Consider the following 19,402-nt stretch of genomic DNA (forward strand, 5'->3'; position numbering starts at 1 on the left):
GGATTTGTTATAGCTCGTGGTCGACGGAAACGACTTGATTCTGGCCATCGTTTACAGTTTTACCTTCTTGTTGCTACCAGTTGAGCCGAGCTGAATGTATGATGGTATTTTGCCATGTACGGTTGCAATCCCCGTATACGCAGACATACACATATAAAGAAAGAAAGAAAAAAGAGGCCCGCCCAACCTTGGGCCGGCCTGGCCTTTTCCATCTCCTCCCATCTCCACCAGACCGGCCCAGCCCAGCGCCCCGGCCTCCTTTTATTCTCCACCCCGCCGCCTGCCCTAGGGCGCAGCCCCCTTCTCCTTCTCCGCCTCGTTCTCTCCACACCGCCGCTTTCCTCGGGCGCCCTCTCATCTTGTTCGCGCCCGAGCCGCGCCCCTCTCCTCCCCACTTCTCCTCTCTCCTCTCCCCGCTTCTCTCTCTCTCCCTGGGCCATCGAACGCGCACCTCGGCTATGCCACACCCGAGCCGCGCCGCCGCTCTTTCCGCACGCCACCTTATCTCTTCCCCCCAACTGCCCAATCCAGATTCTCCGCGTGGGGAGCCCCTAGACGCCGCTATATATCCCGTCGAATTTATACGTTAGTGACGACATTATCGACATTATGATGTCGGGAGACTCCGATCCGAAAAGGATAAGGAGACTGGATCGTACTTGTATTACAAGGATAGGGGAAAACATAATGGTCATCATAGTTAAACCTCGATGATCATGGAACACAGCACAGCCTTAATCAAACCTTCTTAGCGAGAAAAATGAGAATAAAGAGGGAGCAGTACAAATATGAAACACGGCCAAATTAAAGTTGAATTAAATCATATATAGCAGGAGGAGCCCTGCTTCTGTTGAGAGCGCAAGGATTTTGTAGGGATTTCAATGAATTTTACATGAACGCGCACCAGCAGCTCTGAATGCCTCAAGCCATGAGACTATTCTAACTATTTTCCTTCTATTTCGTTCCTTTTCTGAATGGCTGAATGTGGCTCCACCTTTGCAGTACCCTGCTTCTACAAATACCACGACGCTCGGCAAAAATATGAATTTGTATAATATACGTGAGCGTATTTAATGAATTGGATTTTTTTTCTCTGTATTTACGATTTTAGCATCTGTATTCGGCGCACAATGTGTCGAAAATGGTTTTTTGGGACACGGTGTACCAAAAAGTTATTTTTAGCACATCGTGCGCAAAATATACTGTATTCGACACACGGTGTGCCAAAAATCACCTGTATTCGGCACACCGTGTGCCGAATACAGGGAAAAGCGTATTTCAGCACACTGTGTGCCGAAAATCACGTGTATTCGGCACACGATGTGTTGAAATACATGTTTTTTTTCCATCCTGCCGGTTCAATTTTATTTTACGGGTATTTTGTTATTTCATGTAATTGACATCTTTTAACTAAATTTGAAACGAGTTGTTAATTTAACAGTCATTTTATCTCAGTGATTTGGCTCTTCATTTTATGTAACTATGTGTTGTTATTTTATATAATGGGGTTCATTTAGGGCTCACAAATGATATCCATAAATGGGAAAAGTGGAGGGGAAGGGGCTGGTCCGGGGTCCTCACCTTACTGCGACGATCGGGGAAGAATGATTCGCGGAGATGACAACGACACCAGCGACACTGGCGGCATGGCAGCGCAGTCCGACGAGTAGGGGTACGGTGAGGATTCTCGGCGGTTTTGATGACACACTGTAGTGCAGAGACATCGTCGACGGTGGCGGGGCAACGGGGCTGCTCCTCCATGGGCGATGACTCGTTGACACGGCGGCAAACGGAAATGGCGATGGCGCACGGGCAGGGCAGCAGCTGTGGCTATGATTTGGGAGGAATGGGAACGGGCAAGGGAGGGTGTGGAGCTCATATTTATAGCCTAGGTGCAGCTGGCCACGAAATGGGGAGAGGAAAAGGCTGGAGATGGAATACGAAACAAACGGGTGGAAGACGAAACATACAACTATGGTTTGAGAATGATATCTCCACCGTCCGAATACCAAATTGGACTTTTTAGACTCTATATTGTATTACTCAAAAATATCTACAACTTCGGTACTCATTGGAATTTCTGGAAATACTATCTTAATTTATAAAAATGCATCTCAAGATAAACCGTTTGAATTCATCCTTATCTACGCAGTATTGATCTCAGGGGCAATAACTCCTAGCTACATTATCCAAATGAAAACTTTCATAGGTGCAAATTGAAGCTCTTGATGAGACTTACAACTTTGGTATTGTCAATATTTGTATTTGAAGCCGTCTTGAACTCCGAATTTGAATGAGAAGACGAGACTGACGACAAGGAGTAACTAGCAGCTGGCTTCGATTGCCATTATGGCCATTAGATATATTGAGGAAAGTCAGTACATATTGGGTTAGATAAAAAAAAGGATATGAGATTATCCACGGAGATTTTGGGGGACAAGCTCTGGTTCTCGTGCGACCCGGCCAACGACGATTCTGTGCTCGATTGGCACTACTACTTCGACCACCACACATAGAATTGCCGGACTTCATCCCTGGTTACAGGTGATTACACAACAAAAGGGAAATCCTCTGCATATAGATTAGCTAAGAGTACAGTTCTGTTCATGCTAAAATCATACAAGTATGAGTAGGTAGAGTTGATAAGCATAAGAGATGTAGGAGTAAAGTCATTGTTAGTGTTTTGATCCATATCTCATTTTTGCGCTCTGCTGTTCTCATGTCGAAAAGTTATGCTTATGGCTCTTGTAGGCACCTTGACCAGTTAGTTCGTTTGGTTTTTTCCATCACAAGAGGTTAACACAAGTAGTTCTGATTTCTTCTTATGATATAGGTTCATGTAGAAAAAAAAACCAACAATGGGAACATATGAAGATCGTATAACACAACGGAAATTTTAGACAAACATCTCAAGGCAACTGGCCAAAGAACGGAATGGTCATTGCTCCATCTTAATGCTACTTTAGGGTAATCTTCCATACAACGTGAAGATTTCCCTTTTGTCTTTGTTTTCTCTACTAATTTTCTTTGTAGATCATGAAAATTTGTGCTCATCTTGGGTTACACTAAATTTATTGGAACAGTGCCACGAGCGTAATAAACGCAGGGAGCGCGGCAATGCCGTTCCACCTTTCTAGTTTTCTCTGAAACTTTTCAGTGCTTCACTGTTCTCTCGGGAAAGAAATTGATTGAACATTTGTTGTAACACCCTACTTTACAACCAAGCCTATTTATTTGAAAAAAATAAGAAATTTTGGCAGTATTTCCTCTATAGAGAGGTATAACTGACCAAAAGAAATATCACAGGCAGGCAGAAACAGATATAACCAGCATATATATAGAGTCCGTCACGACGCTACCAGCGTCATACCACAACATAAACAAAAACAAATGACGGACCATCAGACACACCACTTGTATACACCGGTTGAGCTATCGACATCGTGATAAGTTAGTGTGTGCAGCTACCGAGATCCATCCCCAAAATGCACGTCAACATTCAAACATACCTGTAAAGAAAACACGGGTGAGATTCGAAAATCTCAGCAAGTGAAAGGTACTTTAACAAAAAGCTATTTAGCCACAGTTGAATGTGCTAATAATTCTAAATAAAAACTAGTAACGAAACAGACCGCCAACACTAGGAAAAACAGTTATGACTAAGCAAGTCCAACGATAACATTAAACATTTTAATATTCGGTTGATATAAGCCTTCAGAGCTGCATATATATCTATATACAAGCTAACTAAAGGAAATAAGATTTGATGTGAATAATTCATTGAATTTCACAAGAAGACATAACCATGCATATGATATGCTCTCCTCACCTTTACCCCTCCACGGGTAACGTAAGGGTCATGTATATGATATGCTCTCCTCACCCTTACCCCTCCTCGGGTAACGTAAGGGTGTGCACATGATATGCTCTCCACACCCTTACCCCTCCTCGGGTAACGTAAGGGTGTGCACCGTATCCCTCCTCGGGTGACATACGGTACTGTACCGGTACGGTCGCGGTCAGAAGACGACGACAAACTTCCAATGCATGAGATGTATATGTATGACGTGCTTCAAGCATAACCAACAAAACTTCCGGAATATGCTTGAGACTTCAAAAAAAACATTGCATACAACACTAATGAACAACTGCAGAATGGCATATCGTACCTACTGCACTTCATAAATCAATCATCGAGTAAACTTCTGGAAACGTAAACAACATAGTACCCAGCTCAGAATCAGTCATTCAGATTAGATGAATGCACTGTAATTAAAGAATGTAGGCAACCCAATATTAGGTTAAATCATAGTCATACAATACATTCACTTGCCTTTACCGACGATGAAGAAAATTCGATCAAGAACGTCCGAAAATAGTACCACCTGTACAGGCATACTATTAGAACTAAAACACATTTAAAACACATAAAATATGAAGCGTCAATTCTACGCCTGAAAATATCGCGTATACGCCTATATTTCGAAAAATCGAACAGAAAACCGTATCACATGAATGATACATTATTTCCAATTCAGAGTCGAACCAAAATTCTCACTAATTAGACTTCTCTTCGATGAACGAAAAGAATACTTCGACTCGGATATCGTATCTTCGAATCAATAATGATTATCGAAACGAAACAGACTATTAATCACATGAAATAATACGACAGGAATTGATTAATTTCATTTAGTCCAACCACAAATGTCCAGAAAATTACCGAGAATTCGCCTTCGAAAGATTGATGACGAATCCGACGAAATTCCGAAATTTCCACCTTTTTCCTCTTTTTTTTTTCTTTTCTCCTCCTTTTTTTTTCTCTTTTCTTTTCTTTTTCTTTCCTTCTCTTCCTTCCTGGCTTCCTTCTCCCGCCGGCTGCTTGCTTGCTTCTCCTGTGCTTGCTTCTTCTCACAGCGCAGAGGCACGGCGGCCGGCGACGGACGGTGGCGCACGGCGGCTTGGCAACGCGCAGCGGCGCCGGCAGCAGCAGCAGCGCAGGCACGCGGCGCACGGCGGCTCGGCAACGCGTGGCGCGGCGGCGGGAACTCGGCCGGTGCACGGCGGCGAGCGCGACGGCGACAGCAGGGGCGCGACAGCCGGAGCAAGCAGGTCGGCCGGCGAGCAGCCCAGCGCAGAACACACACCGTGGAAGCTCGGCGCCGACCGAAAGAGAGAGACGCGTGCGAGAGAGAGAGAGAGAAACGCGAAGCACGGGTGCTGGAAAGTCTGGATGGATCGGCCGATACTTATCTTCTTTCTTTTTTATTTTTTTTAAAAAACAACGAACGGTTTAAATTTATTGGGCTTGCTACGGGTCATAAAGTGCTCGGAACGGACATATGAATAGCAAAATGGGTTCGTCTCGACGAGATGAACGCAACCACGGTCTCCGATTGTCCATATGAGCAACGGATAAAAAGTCAAAATTTGGTCAAATCTCACTTTTTTTTCTCTCTCAAAAATTTGGTATTACATTTGTAGTAGCAGGTACTGCTTAGTAGCATGTCAGGGAACGAAGGCTTTCACCGTACCTGATGACAGCCGCAAAACCAGTAAGTAGAGCGAGCCGGGTGCAATTTTTGTTGGCCCATTTTGGTTGAAGGTTGGTGAAATATTATTCCTCCAACTGGACCTAGCTTAACATTTTATGTGGGAAAAAAGTTGATTCATTTGACTATAACATCGGTACTACTGATCAATACAGCTTTCCGTCAAACAAATATTGGAATGGATCGATTAGGTTCGCGGTAACGTGTTATTCCCAATACATATTCGTAGATAAGTGATTACTTGGTTGTTGATGAGGACAGCAACATTTCCAATTTGCAGAATCTATTCAATTTTGGAAAAAGGCAACAGTATTCTGTAGTCTAGATTAGTAGATTAGTACAACTGGATATCAAAATTGTAACAGCCCATTTCTGTTTTTCTACATTAATTATACATAGATTAAACAACCAAATTAATAATTAAGCAATAAGACAAAAGCAGTCCAAATGACTTGAAGTAAATTGAAGATATTATCATAGACTAAATATATTTTTATAGGTTCTGCATGCTTTATTTGTTGTGCTAGATTTTTTCTTCTTCTAGAATTAATAAAAGTGTTCTGCCCTTTATTTGGTTTTTTTTGTTGGAGTTTCTGGATTAATTAAGCAACAAAAAAACTTCCTCTACGTCTTCTCCTTCCCGCTGCCGCCCCCGGGCCACTGTCGGATTCACTTTCCTCCTCGCACCCGGACTCCGGCCGTTTCCTCTACGTCGTCGAGCCAAATCCGCCTCAGCCAAGCAGGGAAGATCTTCTGGAAGCTATCAAACGGGATTGTGATGATCTCCGCGATTGATTCCCTACCTTATCTCTAGCCAAGCCGATCGCAAACCGAACCCTAGACGAACTCCGCTGCCGCAAAAACCACCCTCCGAACCCTAACCCTCCCTCCAAGTCACCCTACACTATAAAAGGACCCCCCCCCGCCTTCCCCAGAACATCCCAAGCCTCCTCCGCGCCTTTTTGCCACAAAATCGACGCCGAGACGTCCCTGCGCCGAGCTCCGAGCCTCTCTGAAGCATCTCACCGTCGCCAGCCCTGTAGGTAGATATCTGACGTCGAATCGCTGCCCAGCTTCCCTGATCATGTTCCGCGCGCTCGCCGTTGAAAACCGAGGCCGATAGCGCAACTCCGGCAACCCATGTTGCCGCCGCCGTCTGAGTCGACCGGCACCGAGCTAGATTAGCCTCAGCCACCCGATCCATAACCGACGTCCAAGATTAAAAGACTACAAGCAACCCAACCAGCAAATCTTTTTTACATTTTAGATGACAATTCCAAAAGCATTTGTGCAAGTATGGTTTGTTTGGGGGCTAGGATAATGTTTCTTTCTGTTTTGATTTAACACCTTCCTTCCCTTCCCTTGTTTCTTACTGTAATTAGGAAAGGAGAATGTCATCCAATCAACATGATGGGGGCAATTGTTTTGCCCGGAGAGACCTTTTGGTTCAAATCCAAGACGAGATGCAAAAGCTTTGGGAAGAGAGCAAGGTATTCGAGGCTAATTCTGGCGATAAACCACCGAGCCCTGGTGAAAAGTTCTTTGGGAATTTCACGTACCCTTACATGAATGGCGTGCTGCATCTGGGCCACGCCTTCACACTCTCCAAGCTTGAGTTTGCTGCTGCATACCACAGGCTCTGTGGCTCAAATGTCCTCGTCCCATTTGCTTTCCACTGCACTGGAATGCCCATCAAGGCGTCAGCTGATAAGCTTGCCAGGGAGATGGAACAATATGGAAATCCTCCAGTGTTTCCTTCAGTGGACAAGGATGATTCAAAAACAAATGGCAACAATAGTAGCTGGAGTGACCTGAATAAACACTACAAGAGTAGGAGATCTAAGGCGGTGGCCAAGTCTGGATCGCACAAGTTCCAGTGGGAGATCATGAGGAGCTTTGGACTCTCTGATCAAGAGATTGCCAAATTTAAAGATCCGCATCATTGGTTGAGCTACTTTCCTCTGAAAGCTATGGAGGCTCTCAAGGCTTTTGGGCTGGGCTGTGATTGGAGGCGTTCGTTCATAACCACTGACATGAATCCATTCTATGACTCTTTTGTTCGATGGCAGATGAGAAAGTTGAAGAAAGTGGGCAAGATTGTTAAAGGCAAGCAGTATATGATCTACTCTCCATTGGATGGCCAACCTTGCGCTGATCACGATCGCGCATCAGGTGAACAAGTCGGACCGCAGGAATATGTGTTGATCAAAATGGAGGTGATCCCTCCATTTCCACCCAAGTTGAAGGCCCTTGAACGCAGAAATGTGTGTATGGCAGCGGTGACACTCAGATCTGAAACGTTGTATGGTCAAACAAATTGTTGGGTCCGGCCAGATGGGAACTATGGGGCTTTCGAGATCAATGACACTGATGTTTTCATTTTGACAGCAAGGTCTGCACGCAATCTTGCTTACCAAATGCTATCAAGAGTCCCGGAAAAGCCAACTTGCTTGGTTGAGCTTTGTGGCAGGGATCTAGTTGGCTTGCCACTGAAATCTCCTCTTGCCTTGAATGAAATCGTATATGTGCTTCCAATGCAGAACATCTTGACAGATAAAGGCACCGGTGTTGTGACTAGTGTTCCAAGTGATTCACCAGATGATTTCATTGCATTTCAAGAGTTGGTAACACATCCAGGTTTGAGGCTGATGTATGGAGTGAAAGATGAGTGGGTTATCCCCATTAAGGTTATACCAATAATCAATATTCCAGGATTTGGAAATAAATCAGCTGAGAAGGTTTGCCTTGATCTGAAAATTGATAGCCCGAGCCAGAAAGATGAACTTGCTGAAGCAAAGGAGATAGCATACCTGAAAGGCTACCACAATGGCACAATGATTGTAGGCGAGTTTAAGGGGAGAAAGGTTCAAGATGTTAGACCACTTATAAAGGACATGCTACTGAAGGCGGGTGCAACTGTCTTGTACTATGAGCCTGAGGAAAAGGTCATGTCCAGGTCTGGTGATGAATGTGTCGTTGCTCTCACGGATCAGTGGCTCATAACATACGGTGAGGCTGAATGGAAGCACGAGGCTATAGAGTGCTTGGAAGAAATGAATACTTTCTCAATCGAAGCCCATAATGGTTTCAAGCACACATTGGACTGGCTGATGCCACGGGCCTGTTCCCGTTCTTTTGGACTAGGTACTCGCATTCCATGGGATGAGGAGTTCCTTGTAGATTCTCTCTCTGATTCAACTTTGTACATGGCCTACTACACAATTGCACATCTACTGCAACATGGTGACATTTATGGAGCCAATTCCTCTAATTTGGGGGCAGAACAAATGACTGATGAAGTCTGGGATTATGTGTTTTGTGATGGTCCAATACCAGAAACCAACATCCCCCCTGCAGTTTTGGCCAAAATGAAGCAAGAATTTGAGTACTGGTACCCATTTGATCTTCGGATATCTGGTAAGGACCTTATGCAGAACCATTTGGCGTTCTGCATCTACAACCACACGGCACTTCTTCCCAAACATTATTGGCCCCGTGGTTTCCGTTGCAACGGACACCTTATGCTTAATTCTGAGAAGATGTCCAAGTCCACTGGGAATTTCAGAACCCTTTGGCAGGCTATAGAAGAATTCTCATCTGATGCCACTAGGTTTGCCCTTGCTGACGCTGGTGACAGTCTGGATGATGCTAACTTTGCCTTTGAGACTGCAAATTCTGCTATAATGAGGCTAACAAAAGAAATCTCATGGATGAAAAAAGTTCTTTCTGCTGAAGCTGAAGCTGAAGCACCCCTGCGAGTTGGGCCACCGACTACTCATGCTGACCGAGCGTTTGCTAATGAGATAAACTATGCCATCAGAGACACTGAGAATAGCTACAGAGCTTTCATGTTCAAAGATGCTCTGAAAACTGGTTTCTATGATCTACAGGCAGCGAGAGATGAGTATAGATTTTCATGTGGAGCAGGAGGTATGAACCGTGAGTTACTCTGGCGTTTTATGGATGTGCAGACCAGGCTTTTAACTCCGATCTGTCCACATTATGCTGAGCATGTGTGGCAAAATTCACTGAAGAAGGAAGGGTTCGTGGTGAAAGCTGGCTGGCCAATTGCTGATACCCTGGATCCTACTCTAAGGGCCAAAAACAAGTACCTGCTGGACTCCATGGTTCTGATGAGGAGGTTGCTGCAGAAGCAAGAATCCGGTCACAAAAAGGCCAAGAAGGGAGCTGCAACCCCTGCAACATCGGAGGAAAGAAGATTGTCAGTTGGAATAATATATGTCAATGAGAACTATGATGGCTGGAAAGAGCAATGTTTGAGAGTACTAAAAGCCAAATTTGACACTAAATCATGTTCCTTCGCTCCTGACGAAGAGATTCTTGAAGCGCTGAAGAATTGTTCTATTGGGCAGGAGATGAACTTGAAGCAAATTCAGAAGCTGTGCATGCCCTTCATTAAGTTCAAGAAAGATGAATTTCAAAAGGTTGGTCTGCAGGCTTTGGAATTGAAGCTTCCTTTTGGTGAAGTGGAGGTTCTTGAAGAGAACTCGGGGCAGATCAAAAGGCAGTTAGGCCTCGAGCATGTAGAGATTTTGTTGGCATCTGATGAATCTGCTGCAAATAAAGCTGCCCCACATATTTCCGTGCTCAGGCAGAATCCACCTTCTCCTGGAAACCCTATTGCAATATTCTTAAGCAAATCAGAGTTTCAAGGCCAAACCAGAGGATAAAATCACTCACTTCGTTTTTCTATTGACAGGTGAGAGCTCACGCTCAGGTTGCTCCGTACTTATCTTATATGACATACCAAAGCTTGTTAGTATGTTTCTGTACCTCTCAGAAAGATCATCCATTTACTTGGCTTACAATTTAGACTCTTTATCAGAATCGTGTGCAGAAAATTTAAAATTGCCTCATCAATTTTTTCTTTTCTATGCCAGTTCTGTTTTTAGTTTTATGAACTACTAAACTGTAGGTGGTGGTGTTGATGGAATGAAACTAGACTGACAATGAATAGTTATTGATTATTAGTGTATCCTGTAGAAGCACCAGTAGATGCACTACAGAAGCAGCAGTGGAAAGTCCCTTTAACACATATTGCCATCTAACTATAACAAGCTCCTGACTAGAGATAACCTATTGAAAAGACAAAATGTTCTTGTTGATACATATCTGTATTGTTGTGAAAAAGAAAGTATCGTGCATCTGTTTTTTAATTATGTTGTAGCACAACATGCCTGGAATGAAATTTCTGATGCGACTGGTAAGCAGGCAGGAGGTAGCTATGAGAATGTTGCTAGGTGGTGGGTTTGTGATGAAAGTAATGAAAACCTGAACTTAGTCAGTTGAGCTGTGCTTTGGGTACTTTGGAAAATGAGGAATGACATGTGATTTAAAATATATCATGGTCGAACATGCAGATGATTTGGATCAGGGTGGTCAGGACTTTGAAGAGCTGACAGGTACTGTACCGGGATTCAGGATGTTTGTCTTCATCTCAGCTTTGGAGACAACAAGAACGGGAGATCCACGCCTCACATGGAGGATCGATGAAAGAAACAACCTGGATGCTGTCGTCGCCACAGCTCGTTTGTGATTCAGGCAGTGAGGCTGTGAGATCATATTTGATAAAAAAATAGTTTAGTGATGAAATTGATATAGCAAAGTGATTTAGCATTATGACATAAGTGATATATATGCATGTGCTATTAATATATTGCTTGTGTATGCTTGTGATAGTATAATAATATTCGTGGTTTTGAAATATACAATACACTCATGTGAGTGGTATGGTAAAGATTGATGTGACTCAGTTTTGAAAAATCTGGAATTAGTTGTTTGTTTTTGTTAATGTGTAGATGTGTCTTGAGGGCGAATGTGGTCGGTGGTAGATATAGGTTCAAGAAGAATATGAGGTCAGAACTGTCGAGAGTTAGTTCCTGACAATGATTTCGGGGTGTACCGATCGATAGGCGCGTGAACAACGCTTATGGTGTGTGTATTTGTGAATAACTCAAGAATATAGGGATTATCCAAATTTATATCTCTCTAAGGATAACAACCATACGTCATGTGTATTTTGTTATTAGAGTTTACGAACTGGTTACAGATGAGTTTTCACAACTCCTCCTTCTTTGTGTCCCTTTACAAACCGAGTCCTCCTCTATTTATATACTAGCGAGAAGAAGAACTTACAAGTGGGTCCTGCTCAGCAAACTCATGCCTACCCAGATATTCTACTTTTGAATCATCATCATGGAGAACCGGGTGACCCAACTTGCCCTGGAAGCTTTGCATGCCCGTCTCATCCGTGGTCGTCTGGCCTGTCCATCGCCGTGCACTACAAATTCGTCTGTCAAGCCGTCCCGTCCTTGCGCTCTGCGAGTCTACTTATAAAAATCATCCACTTGCTTGATCATTTTGCAGATCCTGTCCCATCTGTCGTGTGGCGCAAGTTGGTCCTCAACACCTCACTTCGTAGCAATTAATGCTACGGAACGGGGCACTGCCCATCTGCACCGACCATGACTTTGTTCACTGGAGGAAGTACTTCGGGAAGAAAAACACTTGAGTAGACATCAATAAATGCGATAGACAGGTTAGGTATGGGCGTCCTGCGACCAGCAAAGGCTAGTCGCGGGACCATATTATATTGCAAGGAGGTTGGTTGCGTAAGCCTCGTGCTGATCGTGCGAGCCAAGAGTTGGTCGCACGATTGGCTAGGGTTTAGGAAATATCCTCCGCCGGTCGCCACATCTCTTATGGGGCCCGTTAGCCAGGTTGCCTCCTTACTTAATACTCCAACCCTACTAGGAGTTGTTCATAGCGACCAAAAGTATTGTGGTAGTTCGTCCACCTAGCGTCTTGAATGGCTTTTAAGCCGATCAAAGATCCGGGTTTTGATCCTTTGCAGTATCACCCCATTAGCCCTTTCGGCATGTCCATTGCTCCGTGGGTGTGCCACCAATGCATAGCAAACTTTAGTCCCGATCTCTTCGCAGTAGTCTTGGAAAGCACTACTGGCGAACTGAATACTGTTATCCGTAATTATGCGATTTGGACTGCCAAATTGCACTACCAGCTCCTGTATGAACTTAATCACTACTGCGGCGGTGATCTTCCTGACGGGCTCGACCTCTATCTACTTGGTGAATTTATCGATTGCCACGAACAGGAATTCAAAACCACCCGGGGCTTTAGGGAACGGTCCTGTGATATCAAGCCCCAGACAGCGAAGGCCAAGAGAGTGGTATAGTTTGCAGTGCTTGGGTTGGTAGGTTGGTATGTTGGCCATGATACTGACATGACTCATTTCGTTTCCCTAGCTCGCAAACATCCTGGAGGATGGTGGGACAATAAAATACTTGTCGGAAAGCTTTTTCGACCAGAGCACGGTACAAAGCATGGCTACCACATATGCCTTCGTGGATATCAGAGACCAATGTGCTCCCCTCTTTCTAAGTGATGCATTTCAGTAAAAGGCCGTTGCTCCCTCGGCAGTAAAGGTATCCCTTTACCAGGGAGTATCTACGGGCTTGCTGCGAGACATTTTCTATTGACGTATCATCATCAGGGATTGCTCGATTTTGAAAGTAGTCTGATATCTAATCCATTCAGGTCGTACCCAAATCAAGCAGGGCGACAACATGATGGCCACCCAAGGTCGACGGTACCGAAGGATGCGTTGCCTCCAAAGGTGTTGCCTTTGGTGCTCCGTTTTTAAGCGGAGCATCCCCTTCACCTTAGCCTGAGACCGCGGTGGATGGTCATGTCAGTCTTTCTTTAAAGATTCCAACTAGGACAGGTTTGCGAGAAGAAGCTAGATGGGCCAGCTCATCGGTTAGGAAGTTATCCTTACGAGGGACGTGTTTGACTTCAAAACCAAAAAAAAACATCGCTCCAGTCTTCCCACTTCGGTGAGGTATGCTGCCATTGTCGGATCAGAGCCACTATGGGTACTGTATTTCTCGGATGAAGCCTGCTTCCAGGAGCTTGTCGATATCCTTACGAAGTGCTTCCTTTCGGTCGGCTACAAACTGACGTGCTTTTTGTTTGACTCGTCACGCGTCAAGTCGCATGGACAACTTGTGCTCGATCACGTTCTATGCATATCAGATGTTTCGAGGGTTAGTTCCTGACAATAATTCCAGGGTGTACTGGTCGATGGCCGTGTGAAAAACGCTTACGGTGTGTGTGTTTGTGATAAACTCAAGAACACATGGATTATCTAGGTTCAGGCCTCTCTAAAGATAACAGCCCTATGTCATGTGTATTTTGTTATCAGAGTTTGCGAACTGGTTACAGATGAGTTTTCACGACTCCTCTTCTCTATTTCCCTTTACAAAATGGGTCCTCCTCTCTTTATATACTAGAGAGAAGGAGAACTTACAAGTGAGTCCTGCTCAGTAGGTCCATGTCTGGCGAGATATTCTACTTTTGGATCATCATCATGGAGAACTGGGTGATCCAACTTTCCCTGAGAGCTCTGCATGCTCGTCCCATCAGCGGAACGCCAACACACCTGCCTCCCCAGGTCGCTCGGCTTGTCCTATCGCCATGCACTGCAAGTTCGTCTGTCAAGCCATCCAATCCTTGCACTCTGCGAGTCTATCTGCAAAAATCATTCACTTGTCTAGTCGTTCTGCAGATTCTGTCCCATCCGTCATGTGGCGCAAGTTAGTCCGCAACACCCCACTCCATAGCAATTAATGTTACAAGACGTGGCACTGCCCATCTGCGCCAGCCACGACTTTGTTCGCTGGAGGAGATACTTCGAGAAAGAAAATACTTGAGTAGACATCAATAAATGTGATTAGACAGGTTAGGTATGAACATCTTGTGACCAGTAAAGGCTAGTCGTGGGACCATATTATATTGAAAAGTGGCTAGTCACGTAAGCCTCGCGTTAGTCGTGCGGGCCGAGAGCTGGTTGCGCGATGGGCCAGGATTTAGAAAATATCCTCTGTCGGTCGCCAAATCCCTCGTGGGGTCTGCTAGCCAAAATATCCCCTTACTCAATACTCCGACAAGTGTGATAGAGATATATCATATGATAAGACATATCTCTACTACTTAAAAATACGAAGTGATTTCTAAAGCCTTCACATGGGCTGTCTCCACCCCTCCACATTCTGCCACCTAGCCACCTAGTTCCCCCCGCACCATCAGTGTCCTGCCTCCGTTCGACTGGGCTGCTCACCTGTCGAGCCAGCCCAACAGAAGTGCGCACGACACAGCCGAACGCGCCTTGGACCGTGCTGCCGCTCGGTCGACTAGACCCGGTCACGCTCTTGCGACCGAACCTCCACACGGACTGGGCTAGCTCCCGCCTACTACTGTCAAGCCGCATGCCACTCAGACCACGCCTGAGCTGCTGCCAGCCCAAGTGTGTCGGAAAAAAAATTCTATGAGACCTGTTCTCATAGAAATACCCTCTCTTGCGCATGTCACGTGTTCCTCTTCTTCATCTTAGTTACACGTACTAGCTGTTAGATTAGAGAAGAACGACATAGATCAGAATCTTGTATGAATCTTTCGATAGAGTCTCATAAACTTTTCTCCCAAGTACGTCACCCACATGGACCAACAGCAGCCTCCAGGCTGATGCATAGCCTGAGCAGCGTTCTGTACCTCCAGGTCGACAACACACTAGGCAAGCACAATAGTACATATTGTAGCATTTCTGTTTCCTTTATTCCAACACGCGCACACATTCATGCTCTAAGAAATAAATTTCTTCGCGTCATACATCAATGACGCTCCGCACCACAGATTATATCATCTCATGATATAATCTATCTTTACTGCACCCTATCTCTTATATCTCTTATGTATATCTCATAGTATGATCATATTTATGTACATTGCTCCCTAACTCCAAATGTCTTGCATAACCTTATAATCATCTTAACCTCAGTTCTTACACCCTCTTGTGTCCTACCCTCTTTCAGGTTTTACCCTCGCTCATGGCCCTATCATATTAGAGCACAAGGGAAGGACCGTATGAAAGAAAGGTGACCATGTGCCACATGGGTGGACAAGGAGGGAGCACCTATACTTCTATCCCGTTGCAGTGTGTAGATATTCAACTGGTATGGTAGATGTACGGTCTAAGGGCCTGTTTGTTTCAGCTAGAGATTCTGAAAAGCAGTTTATAGAAGCTGGATTGTGAAAAGCTGGATTGTGAAAAGCTTTTAGGTTGTAGATTCTAAAAAACTTTGATGGACAGTTTAGTAAAATGGACTTTCACAATCTATCAAAAACTGAGAAAAACCAGTTTCTCAGATTCCCACAATCCAACCAGCAGATTTTAAAAAGCTATAACCAAAAGCTGTCTGTTTGTTTCAGTTTCGGATCGTAAAAGCTGAAAGCCACAATCCGAAGCTGAAACAAACAGGGCCTAAGACTAAACTCAACAGCTTCCCTTCGCGGGGCAGATTCCTGTCGTGAAGGGATTCCCGTTTCCTTCAGCGCTCCAACGGTTTCCCTTCACGGTTCCCTTCACGACGGGATTCCCAGGATCATTCCCTTCAGGACGGGATTCTCTTTCCGTTCCTTTCGCGATTCCCCTCGAAGGAAAACTGTTAGAGATGAAAGAAAATAAAGAGAATGAGAATAGGAAAGGGAATCGGGAAGGGAACGAAATGAAAAGAATATAGTTAGGGTTAGTCTTATGCGTATGACGTACAAATCTTAGGCTTACGTGGTTCTCACCATGGTGTATGCGGCTGAATATAAAAAGTGGAAAAGAATAAAAGATGTGCACTTCATGCCAGCTGAGGCTTGTCTCAGGTTGCAGGTCCTGTGTTACGTGCGGCTACAGGAGGCCGTACGAGCGGAGTCTGTGTTCAAAGTGGACAGGCGTGTCGGGTGTGGGCGTCTGACGCGAGACTTCGCGCACACCAGAAGATCGGTCAAGTCTCTGGCGGCGCAATAAAAGGAGACGCCAGGGGTTCAAGCAGTACGATGGGCAGAGCGGCAGGCTCGGTAAAAAAAGATACGATAAAAATAAAGAACTCATCTCATTATTACGTATATTACGAACTCATTTATATAATGAGGAATAAAGTTTCTTAAGTTAATAAGTTCGTGATTTGGTTTTTCTTCGTATTTTTTGTTCTTGTCTTTTTTTATTGATCTTTTAGTTTGACAAAATTTGTCTTGATTTGATTCATTCAAAATCATCCTAATCATCTAGGTAAGGATCTGAAAATTTGATTGGTTGATTTTTTTAATTCTTGTATAATCATAAAATTAGGTTTAATCAATTTCACCACCATCTACCATATGCCACAGTCTGTTTGCCAGGGTCATATTTCTTGATATAGAGATCCAATTGATCTGATTCTTATTGGGTTAGTTCCATAACTTTGTCTAGTTCTGTTGTTAAAATTGAAGAGCAATCGGACCTACAGATCTTTCTGTATATCATTTTTAGTAAAGTTATAGCACTCTGCCTAAAACGGAATATGAGATTAATTTGGATTTTTTATTAACGTGAATTAAATTTTAAATTTGGCTTGTCCAATCATTCAACCCCTCTGATTGACATATTAAAGAGTAATAGATCCTATAGAGGTTGTCCTATTGTGGAGACCCGTCTAAATTTTATTCGAATTAATCAAATTGGACGATCATCCATTAAGATGAGTGTTAGCACGCGTCCACATCTCGACACGTCACGTGCTAACCCACATCTCAAAATAACAATCGCAACCAGAAACTGAGTAAGTCGAATCCAATCCCAGTAGTCCTGATATATGCATTTGGATAATTCACAGGAGGCCTATTATCCAACACATATTTTCTACCAATATGTACATCACAATATCATGATTATACAAGAGTTTAAGTGATTACAAGTTGATAAAATAAACAAGTGACAAGGTATTATCTAGCGTAAATATACATAAACCGTAGCGAAATAAACATCTAAAAGAGAAAGAAGACCGGTGGCACCATTTACCCACAAGGCGACCAACCAGAGTTAGTGGTAGTATAACAACTACTCGTCACCACACCGCTCTCGGTGGGACACAAGTAGTCGACACATAAACTTTACCTACAAAACAACTAACAAAGTACAATGAATACAAAGTTACTCGCAAGATTTACACATATTGGTATATATATTCCTGACTCAAAAGATAATACATTCAGATAGTGGTAAATAAACTAAGCCATAAGCTGACACATTAGCTTAAATACAATTTACATCGTCTTAATGTGTACGCACCTAAATATGAAGACTTAGACGACTCAACTGACATAACCCTGTTCTTTCCCAATTCCTACACATAACTTATGTATAACCTTATATAAGTGATCAACCCGAAAGGATCACCACAATCTTTCCCTCATATACTCATCCACAATGAGCATGAGCATCATCTATCTCTCAACATCACGCGACTCTATGACGAAATGTCAGGACACCAAGCATGCTTATGAGCGAGTTCTTACAACCCTGCAGGGGTACATCTTTATCCACACGACACGAGTCCATCCTCTCGGCCCTCATGATAACCTTTCTCACATATGCTACATCAGACCGGTCTGTGCCTACGTTGTCGAGGATACCTAGTTTCCGCCGAGGCTCTTCCCCATTGGACACCCCTAGGGTCCTCGCCATCCCAATATTTAGCTCATCATTTTTCTCGACACACCGTAAGGCTATAGTCAGTCGATGCACACACATACAATATTTAGCTCATCCGTCCTATACACGGATATATGGTAAGTACAGTAAGTGTTAGGCACTGGCAAACATCGGAACGGTCCTTAATCAACTTAAGTGGACTAAGACTCATTTCTCATCTGTCCCTACCACCCACTCAAGTCTCGTAACCAACACACTTACCACATTGACTTAACCATCATCGTAGAGTTTGTATCATAGTCCTACAACTCGCGAACAATGGCGACATCCACCGCTCGACTTCTACCGATACGCTAAGCATATATCGATCACTATACTTAATTATATTTGTTACTCAGGGTTACAAGGGAATGATATTATCAATCACAAGGAAAGTAATGCAACACTATAGGATCTACCCATTTGACCTTCATAACTCAACTTACTTAATGCAACTATCCCATACAATAATATTAAGTTTATACACACGACCATTGTAAAATAAGGGTGCAATACGATAGATGCTTGCCTTGGTACTCTGATGCTTCGCTTATGAACACCTTTGGTTCGATATCGGCCTCAACCACTTGTACCGTCGACGTGTTACTCTCTAATCAATGGAAGAATGTATCGAATGAACAAAGATGTATGCTTATGATGCATGATCATGAACGAGATGCAATACGACATGTCATGAAAATATTTGTTAAAGAACACTTGATGGATTGGACTAGAAGAGGTTTAAACCTCGCACGAGACAATCTAAGCTTACTAGGTTCTAGGTCACTGGTGGTCAGACCGGGATGGGTGACGGTCAGACTATGGGGGTCAGATAGAGAGAAAGTGGTACTGAGTAGCCATGGCGGTCAGATCGGACCCATGGAGGTCAAATCGTGGGGTCTAGTGGTTAGACTGGCCATGTGGCGGTCTGACTCCTGACTATGGAGTTTGAAAACATTCTAACTGGCAAAGTTTCAACCTGGCGATCAGACTGGCCTAGGTGTTGGTTACACTGCTAGGCCTAGCCAGCAGCACCTCGATGAGATCGCCAGTGAAGGCTCCGGAGATGCCTTCGGCCAAGAAGGGTACCAAAACACTCTACAAGACTAGGGAAGTGTATTTTAGGTAGTTTGAGTGACGTGCATGGAGCCAAAAGCTTGAACCCCGTGGATCGACATCCATGGCTAGGTGGAGCTTAGATCTAAGCATGTGGGGGTCGGGTGGAGCTCGTGGATGATGGGGGAAATGGTGG

At 44.1% G+C, this 19,402-nt stretch overlaps 1 protein-coding gene across 1 annotated transcript; it reads left to right on the top strand.

Annotated features, from left to right (window-relative positions):
* The first annotated feature begins 6,943 nt into the window (after positions 1–6,943).
* LOC133929721 (leucine--tRNA ligase, cytoplasmic-like) lies at positions 6,944–10,245 on the top strand. Its single transcript, XM_062376505.1, has one exon. It carries the CDS (start codon positions 6,944–6,946, stop codon positions 10,241–10,243), a length of 3,300 nt encoding a protein of 1,099 aa, XP_062232489.1. The 3' UTR covers positions 10,244–10,245.
* The last annotated feature ends 9,157 nt before the right edge of the window (positions 10,246–19,402 follow it).

This window comes from Phragmites australis, chromosome 9 (genome assembly GCF_958298935.1).
Source record: "Phragmites australis chromosome 9, lpPhrAust1.1, whole genome shotgun sequence".
Taxonomy (NCBI): domain Eukaryota; kingdom Viridiplantae; phylum Streptophyta; class Magnoliopsida; order Poales; family Poaceae; genus Phragmites; species Phragmites australis.